At 41.4% G+C, this 9,521-nt stretch overlaps 1 protein-coding gene across 1 annotated transcript in view; it reads right to left on the bottom strand.

The window, feature by feature from the left end:
* The window catches only part of ercc6 (excision repair cross-complementation group 6), a 15,507-nt gene extending 6,869 nt beyond the window's left edge, over positions 1 to 8,638 (bottom strand). Inside the window, exons 1-11 of the mRNA XM_010790950.1 lie at positions 8,559 to 8,638; positions 6,886 to 7,091; positions 6,526 to 6,754; positions 5,954 to 6,074; positions 5,728 to 5,842; positions 4,563 to 5,268; positions 3,268 to 3,399; positions 2,533 to 2,691; positions 1,535 to 1,670; positions 1,115 to 1,285; positions 819 to 995 (exon numbers count right to left, since the gene is read on the bottom strand). Of these exons, the coding sequence (XP_010789252.1) occupies positions 819 to 995; positions 1,115 to 1,285; positions 1,535 to 1,670; positions 2,533 to 2,691; positions 3,268 to 3,399; positions 4,563 to 5,268; positions 5,728 to 5,842; positions 5,954 to 6,074; positions 6,526 to 6,754; positions 6,886 to 7,081 (2,142 nt within the window). The 5' untranslated portion in view covers positions 7,082 to 7,091; positions 8,559 to 8,638. The remainder of the gene's footprint in view (positions 1 to 818; positions 996 to 1,114; positions 1,286 to 1,534; positions 1,671 to 2,532; positions 2,692 to 3,267; positions 3,400 to 4,562; positions 5,269 to 5,727; positions 5,843 to 5,953; positions 6,075 to 6,525; positions 6,755 to 6,885; positions 7,092 to 8,558) is intronic.
* Between the last annotated feature and the right edge of the window lie 883 nt (positions 8,639 to 9,521).

Here is a 9,521-nt window from a genome sequence, read left to right as displayed (position 1 = left end):
CACACACACACACACACACACACACACACAACCGAGGGCCTGCTTTACTGTTCTGAGAATTTTGAGAAGAGGATAAGGCAGCAGAGCTTAGCCCTCTCTGACCATTTAATAACATTAATAATTAGTAAAGGTTTTTATTATCGACAGCGGAAGAAGCATCAATAGCCAGCTTAAATAATTAAATCCATACAGTCAGTGGGTTATTAACGATTGAGCACTAATGACAAAAGGGCTACAGTTTAGCTCACTGGCTCTCCACTCTAGCCTCTCCCTCCCTTCCTCTCTCTCTCTCTCTCTCTCACTGGGGATGTGCTGAAGTTCCTTTGCATGGGCCTGCATTATCCGGCACTTAATGGCTCTGTTACTCCACCATCGCTCTCCTTCTGACTGGCTTCCATCTAGCTCTCCAAAAGTGTGCCGACATGTGTGTGAGACTGGTGTCGTCAAGTGACACTTCAGCACCCTCGCTATGTTCATCTATAGGTTTGCTTGATAATGGATGACTTCTTTATGTTTACATGTTATGTTTTTTTCACTTCAACTAAGTTTGGTCCAAATTAATTAACATAAACTTGAAGGCTTTTTGTGTTGTTCTTTTTTAATTATGTTGTTCACTTTGTTTTAATTTGAAATACAACTTTTAATTAAGTTTGGATTTTGAAAAGGATGTCCTTTTGCTCAGTCTTTACACCTGGTTTGTCCGTAGTTTCAAATGGGGGGACATTTCTTCTTCGTCTTTGTTAAAAATGAGGTAAAGGATTAAGTAGCATGATTTAAACAAAGAAATCCTAACTTTGAATGTGTGTGTGTTCCAGTACCTGTACAGGTGAGGCATTGCTGTACCCTCCCATGGTGATCGGCACAGAGAACTGCTCCATGAAGACAGGTAATGTCCCCAGTTTGCCGGGGAAGACAAAGTCAAACAGAGACCAAAGCTCCTTTAAATTGTTCTGCATCGGAGAGCCAGACAGGATGAACCTGTGGGGCGTGCGAAACTAGGGAGAGAGCAGAGAGAAAGTACGTTACATATTCCTGAAGGCTGGTGCAATGAGCACGTTTGTTATGCTTGTTACAAATATGTTATGTGTTCATAAATGAGTCTGTGAAACAATACCTGTTTGCAGGCGGTGGTAACTCCTGCATTTGGATTCCTGATCTTATGACCTTCATCCAGAATAATGTAGTGCCAATTGTAGCGCTGCAGGGTTTCTTGCAAATTTCTCACAGCAGAATATGAGGTTATCAGGATACCATGACATGCTGCTATCTCTGGAATAAGCTTTTCCTGCAACACACAAAGAAAACACATGGATTAGTACAGGTTTTTGTTTCCTAACCATCTCTGGTAGCTTGAGCGTGGAAGTAGGGCATCTACTTTGTGTTTTGAGGAGAGAGGCAAGAGGGGAGAAGGTTAGGAGATGATGCTGCATAAACAGACCTCTAGTGCCCCCCAGAGGAAAGAAAGGCCCTGTAGAAAACTTTCCAACTAAATTATGAATATGAAAATCAAACACACACAAGAACACACTATTACCTTGTTGCTGGTGTAAGAGCCAGTTTCATGTAGCACAGCTACTCTGAAAGGAGGCCACCAGGTGTGAAACTCCTGCACCCATTGGTGCATGACTGTGGCCGGGCACACGATGACCGTCGGACCCAGACCTTCGTACCTACAACCAAACACACCGGACAGTTTAATGGCAAAGCTGCAATTAAGATGTGAAACAAGGGAATTCAGGGTTAATTTGCATAACCTCAGCAAATGATAGTCATAATCATAATTAAATAAAAATAAATTAAATAAAGGCAGTTTCCCAATAAGTAAAATTAGCATTGCTTGCATACAACATGTGATGGATTCAAGCATAAGGGATTTAGAGAAGGCTAAAGGAGTGTCTCCCTCCACTGCTCTACACATTGTCAGGTGCTGCAAGAACACACACACACACACACACACACACACACACACACACACACACTAATGGGCTGCTATGAACCTCTGCCTGGTGGAAGCTATTGATACTTGGCCATAATTGAGTTTGGAAGCAATCAATTTGTGGGCGTCTTTAGTAGACAGAGTATTGACCATCAGGGAAGCTCCGCCTCTTAAATGCGTGAGTGCCGTTTGTGCAGTAAAACCAAATTATCACCACCAATGCGTCATGTTTTCCACAGTGGATTTGTCGCCCCACACATGCTCCACCCTCAGTTCATGAGTCCAACATTTATTTTAAGTGTTCATCAGGACGCTCATTCTACTCTAACGCACTCTTAAAACATGCACACACAAAAGCATACACACACACACACACACATACACACACAAACAGAGTGTCAGTGTTTTCTCTGATGTCTGCAGTAAGAAAGTGAAGAGTCTGATAATTGAAACATGTTTAATAATTCAGATGAACACTCTCAAGCAGAAATCCCCCTAATCAAATATTCATACCATACAGACACACAGTCTCTGGCCACAGTTTGTTTGTGAGTGTGTGCGCGTGCGTGCGTGCGCGTGTGTGTGTTTGTGTGTACCTGTAGTTGGATCCTCTGGTCCTCAGTTTGCTGTAGCTCAGTCCGGCCAGAAAGCAGATGACCTGGATGGTTTTACCCAACCCCATCTCGTCTCCCAGGATGCCGCCTGCCTGCTGACAGTGGAGCTCCCACAGCCACCGAACACCTGTCTGCTGGTACCTGACAATGTGATGTATGAAAAAACTTAGAACACCTGTGCATAAGAAAAACTATGGACACTCATGTGGAAACACGACAGGGTGGTCTGGTAATTATAATGTCATTCAATAGAAATCTGATTGAATTACGCTCACCAGTAAGGGTCAGAACACATAAGGATGATTACATTTGTCTTGAAAGAGACAACTTTCTAAAAGCCATATATGTAGCGCATTTTTTTATTAAATCAATGCAAAAAAGTAAAGCATTTAAACAAATGTAGGAGAATTTGGATTTTTGAGAAACAAATGGCCAGCAAAATGGCAAAAGAAAAGTTATTTTATCCACCAAGTTTAACTAAAAGTTTTCCACAGTTGTTCTTAAAAGTGTTTTAAAACAACAGATTGACTAAATGACTTACCAATGAATACTAGTGACCTTTAGTAGCACTAGGTGGATTAAGTTAATAGTGTCTAATCAAATAATGCATTCTTTGGTTAATGTTTGAGGACAAAGGTTGACTTCCTCAGTTGACAGTTGTAAACATGTGTTGTCTGAATGTTTAAGCTAATCCACATTGTTTTACATTTAACTTACTTGTAAAGTTTTTTCCAGATGAAACCAGGCACTTTGAAGCCTTCGTCAAATTCTTCATCACTGTCATCTGTAAGCTCCTCCCCCCTCTCTCTCTTATCCTCCCTTTCTTGAAGACGTTGTCGCCTCCATCTCCTAAGAGAGAGAATGAGTAGATATAAATGGAGCAAATCATGTGGTCAAAAACAATGGGAACATATGGGGGGGGGGCAGCTTGAAGTCATTCTTTGGTCATCTTTAGACATACCTGTCAATTCTATACTGGAAATACTGGGTAAGCAATTATTGAGAGAATGATGGATGGATGTTGCCTTTGCACTCACTCATTTACTTTACACGTGTGTATGAATAGCAAATGTTTAGAGGTGTTGATATTTCCCTTGAACAGTAGAACATATACAAAGGGAAATGTAAAGGAGAAGAGTTTTAATGGTGCAGGAGAGAGGGCAGTTAGAGGCACAGTCGTCACGCGGCAAATGAAGATTGATACGGACAATTAGTAGTGCGAGTTCCCCAGAAAGGTGTGAGGTGGAGAGGATAAGAATCCATCTTCATTTGGGCCTGGTCCTGTCACCCTGCCACAAAACTGGTCCTTTAGCTGGGCCTGGGAGACCACACTCTCTAATTAAGTCAAGACTAAGCATTGGTTCAGTTAATTACACTTTTCTGCCCCCACTCCACCCCCCACCCAACTACAAATACTACCCGCTCTAATAATATCATTCCTCATATAAGCTAGCCTCACCATCCACGCCGTGTCGTTGCTGTTGAATTGACATTCAATCACTGTAGTGTGAAAAAAGGACACATGCCAACACAATTTATTTGGCAGCTATAAATATGAAATCTCATTAGGGCTGCTCTTCCATTAATTTGAGCATTAGACTGAGTGAGTGTATAAAACCATGTGCAGGAGGATAATTAGGCCAGTGTGAGAGCAGAGAGAGGAGAAGAGCAGGGAGTGAATTTGCTTAGTCAAGAAACAGCTGCCAATCTCATCTGGGATTAACGCTCCTTCTGCACTATGGAGGCAGCAGAAAGCAACTGCCTTTCTCCTTAACTAAAGGGAATAACAATAGCACATTTGTACCGCAGCCATCGCAAATGTGATGCGTAGTTAAAGGCTCAATCTGGTGTTTGTTGAGCATCTCATTTGCAGGCTCGAATGTTGACTTTAGAGGAAGACTTGCTGATGAAAACTTTTCATACCCAACCGTAACACCAAAAACCAATCTCCTGTTCACAACTCTAAACAATTTACCAAACCGAAGCTTATAGAATAAAGCCAATGATCATACCTTATACGCTGTCTGTAGTACTCCATGTCCCCATCATCTTTGTTTCCTTTGTCTTTACCCTTTGCGTCCACCTCTTCATCTGAACTCTCGGGGCAGTATTCTTGGTCACTCTCCTCTTTTTTCTTAACTTTCTTCCTCCCTTTCCCTTCACTTTTCTTCTTGTATGCTTTCAACTCATAATCATCTCCATCGTCCTCTCCAAAGCCCTCCTCCCGGGCTTCTCTTTCCTCTTGCTCAGGGTCTATGCCTTCATCACTGGGCAGGTACTCTGACCCCTCGCTGTCCGTCTCCTCTTCCCCAGTGTGAAGCTTCCTCCTGGGTTTAGGGAGCCGGGGTTCAGCTTTAGGTCGGGCTTTAGGATGGGCCTTGAGAGCTGTGATCTGGAGCTTACGTATGCGCTTCTTCATCTTGTTGTCTTTGGAAGAGGAAACAACCTTTTTTGTCCTGGCCTCATTAGGGCCGGAGCTCCTCTTCTTCTTCTTTAGAGGAGTTACTTTCTTCCGATCGGTAGCCATCTTGGCCTGGTCCGCCAAGTACAGGTCAAAAGCCGAGTTCTCGACAAGCATCACTTTTCGAGGCTCCTTTTTTTCCACCTTCTGTGGGATTCGTGTTCCAAAGGGAGTCATGTGACCTGTCCGGATCAGCTCCTCCCATTCTGTCTCCTGAGAGGGCATGAGCATGCTGCCCAGCGTGGATGGTCCGGCCTCTGGTACAACACACACACCAGGCAGGGTTAGATCAAGAACTCTTGAGTATCAGCTACTGAAAGGTACTCGGGTGGAATATTTTAACTTTTATTATCAGAGTTTACATCTTTCAAAACCTTTGACATATATTGGATTTTTGTATCAGGAGGATATCCATACAATATATTTTTAACAAAGTAATATGTATGCAAGCCATTGCCAACATGTCCTCCTGATGATTACTTAAATGAGGAAAGCCACAGAATAGCATTCTTGCTCATCATAAATGCAACTGGCATTAATATTTGCATTGTTTCTGTTTCTGCATTGTTTTGTAACACAGGGCATTTTTTCTATAGAAAGCAGGGAACCAGAACTCAGCCGCGTTTGACTGAGTATTGATATCCCCTTGTAATAGACGGATAATGCTTTAAGTCAATACATTGAAAAGGTATCGCAGGTTAATAAAAACATCTCACCTTCCTCTTCATCATCATCTGCCAAAATCTCAGCTTCCACCCTTTCTGCATCCTCTCCTCCCAGAATGGCCTGAAGTCGCTTCTGTTTGGCTCTGACTTTCTTAAGCTGTTTTTCCTGTATTCAAAGTTGTTTTCATCATTGTGACAATCAAAATCCATATATTCTTTAGGTGAAGTTATTATGTACATCACCCAATTTAAGTACTTGTCATATTTAGTCATTTACCTTATTTTCTTTCTGTCGTTTGACAGATTCAATCTTCCTACTGATATCTTTACTGGAGGAAGCATAGGGAGACAGTTGCTCGATGATCTTGTTTATTTGTTTAAGAGATGTTGTGACGGACCTGAAACACACAAACATCAATCCATTTAAGGTTTGGTGTTTTGAAATCAAAAATACATTTTCTGCCACTACAGCAGATATATATTATATATTAAGAAATATTATTTTTTTAAAGCGAAACCTCTGTTGAAAATTAGGATTAGGTGGCCCAATTTCTAATCCAGATGTATACTGTTTGGCTTAACTGATTAATGTTCAATTAAACAATTAAATGGCCAGTAGAAATATTCAGCAAGTGGCAGGTGAAGAAAAATACTTAATTTCAGATCCTGCTTTAAAATGCAATAGAAAATGTGTATATCAGTGCAATCCTAACATTTCATCAGGGACAACATTAATGACACGTGATCAGTAGACAATGACTTTCACAGGAACACTTCAACACACCACAAATACTGTGCCAAGGGGAAAACAATCTTAGTCCTCTTATTAATTGCAGCTATTGTCCTTACCTGACATCATCGAGCACAGAGTGGTATTCCTTCTCAGCCTCTGCTTTAGCAGCAGCCTGATTGGCCTCATGGATTGCCTCATCCACTTGTTGCAGGACTCCTTGCTCAAGGACGTCATGGTCATACACAGCCACACCAAGGCCCTGCAGTTCATCGGCTCCAGAACTGGCTGATGCTGCTTGGATACGCTGACGGTCGATCTGAAGCAAGGCAGCAGACCTCTTTCCACCTGTACCACAGCACAGGTAACAAAACATAGATGCATTAGATAACCAAGAATACGATTAATCATTTTGGCGGATTAAAGCCATTCCGGATGTCCTACCCACTCCTTTAAAATGCAATAGGAACAGAGCTCACCACTGGTGCCCTCCCCAGGTCCAGTGTTGGTAGAAAAGGCTGAAGCAGCCTCGGAGCCCTGACTGTTTTGAGGGAAAGAGCATTCTGCTGAGCCCCCTGCAGCCCCATCCTCCTCTGTGGCCCCCGGGGTGTGGGCAGCACTGGCAGGGCTGGAGAGAGAGGAGGGCACCTGGTCCTCCGAACCGTCTACAGGCATGTTGAAGCAGCTGCAAACATTCAAAAGTGTTATTCAGATGTCAAACAGACAGAGTGTGATTCTACTAAGCCTGGGCTTTGCTTTGAAATAAGATAATGTAAACACACCCTAGTTAAGGTGGGTTAACTTAAAATGGGTTAACTTAAAATGTAGTCAATAGAGCCCATGTTAACAGTGAACTTAGTTAAAGGTGGGGTAGGTAATTTAGGAGAAACCAGCTCGAGTGCGCTAGAATTTGAAAATACACAGCCGGAAAAAAATCTGCCACTTCCTTACAGAGCCCCTCCTCCAACACACACGAACGCGCACATGACCAATGAGGGCACCAGATAAGTTTGTGCACAGATGGAAGGCTGACAGGCAGGTTGGCCATCCAGTTATTTTAGCCGAGCCGGCTAAAATGATTGGTCGTGCTATTTAAAGCGCTACGGCTTCCACAGATTACATTTTTTTATGTATTTATTTATTGTCAAAGCATTTAATATATTCATTTCTATCGGGATGTGAAGAGCATTCCATAGAATATAACAAAAAGTGTTTCTGAAATAAATGACATACCCCACCTTTAACTAGGTTACGTCATTGTTATCCAGTGGTGCAAAGTAACTAAGTACATTAACTCAAGTACTGTACTTAAGTAACATTTTGAGAGAGACTTCAATTTTTTGTATCTCTACCCCACTACAATTCAGAGGTAAATCTTGTACTTTTACTCCACTATATTTATAATAATAATACCTTTAGTTATTTTGCAGATTTTGATTAATAATGTGAAATATAAACAACACTAATAATAAGACTTTTGTTAGACCTGGAGTAAATTCACAAGCTACCCTGTATACAAAGTTATTAAAACAAAGTGCACCTTTACCAGCTTTGATGAAACTTTAATGCATCACTAATTATAATCTAAACATATCATAAATTATTCTGAAATGGACCTATGCATAATGAATACTTGTCTTTTTGGTACTTTAAGTATATGTTAATGCTAACAATGTTTCTACTTTATTTGATTAACAAATTGAATGCAGGTCTTGTACTTGTATTCCTGGTACTTCTACTTTTACTCAAGTACTTCTTCCACCTCTGCTAGTATCTTATTTAACATCAACGGGTGACTGACTTTAGGCTAACAATCATGTGAAAGATGAACGTAAGCGTAGAAAAGGGAACATTACATATGTCTACTAACATAACCAGCCAAACACCTTATATACTATAACAGTTGGGTAACAGCATGTTATTACATTCACAAATAGTTCAGATAGAAACATTTCCCACAGCTGTCCATTGTTTACGTGGCTAGCCTAGCCTGCTAAGCTAACAGTGAGCCTTAAACTATCAGCATGTCAATTTGAATTAAAAATACCAACACATACAGATTCATATAGCAAGATGTTAGCGTGTATATTATTGTATTTTGGTGGGGTACATTAAACTGAGCCTTGAAGCGACAATGACAGAAATTACTTACAAAATCTGCTGTTACACAACATCACGGGCTTTAAATTACATGTTGCTGGTTGCTAGTGAAGCTTCCGGTGAGAAGCTTTGTGCTCTCTCTTCTCTGATTTACTTGTTCTACAGCGCCCTCTGCTGGTGTACATCTGCACAGGGCATTGGCCCTCTAGGTGGCGCCACGAAACCATTCTTCAATTAAAGAAAAAATGGAGGAACTCATTGAACCAGCCCCACTTCAACGAATGTTTATAACACATTGTTAATGTCACGCATTGTGTTTGTGTTTTGCACAATCAGCTAGGGAAGCAGTAAGCCGTTAGCCTATGTGTTGGAAAAGAAGCAAGAGAGTTTGGGAGTTTGTTTGTCTCACAATCAACCAGACATTATATTATGGGCCCATCAAACAAGCCACTTGAAATCTAAAAACGTGTATTCCTCTGCCAAGCATCAATCCCTTTTTGAAGGGGCTTATCTCCAACATGTGTAACGCCTGCACTTCGTGGATGCCACACAGCACTGCCAAGTACTCACATCTCGGAATACGTTTATTTCCAGTATCTTGAAACAATAAACTAAGGACTTAATTAAAATACCTTCTACGCCTTGCATTGCTTTGCCTGAGCCAAAGGCCAGCAATATTTCCAAACAGTGTTGTTTGTGTAAACAGACATATCTATTTAGGGATAGATATTGCTGTCACCCTTGGCACAGAAAGTGTAGGAAGATGGAGACAGTGGTCTACTTTATTTGCTTATAGTCAATGTGGGTCACCTTCAGGGCAACCTCTCCAGAGACACTGGGGGGAATTTGAATTTGAAAAGAAAGTGTGTCACAGTGAGAAGCAGTTTGAATGGAAATCCTGCATTGTGCAGAGCTCTGATCAGGTAGCCATCCGGCACAATGTTTTCTTTGTTGGTTTTCGTCTGGTTAGTTAATATAAAGGCACACAGATAGGAGTTGGACAAAGTCAAATAAA

Source organism: Notothenia coriiceps, unplaced genomic scaffold (assembly GCF_000735185.1).
Source record: "Notothenia coriiceps isolate Sejong01 unplaced genomic scaffold, NC01 NC01_scaffold00034934, whole genome shotgun sequence".
NCBI classification, from domain to species: Eukaryota; Metazoa; Chordata; class Actinopteri; order Perciformes; family Nototheniidae; genus Notothenia; species Notothenia coriiceps.
The sequence above is the reverse complement of the archived record's forward strand: the minus strand, read 5'-3'. Positions and strand labels throughout refer to the sequence as shown.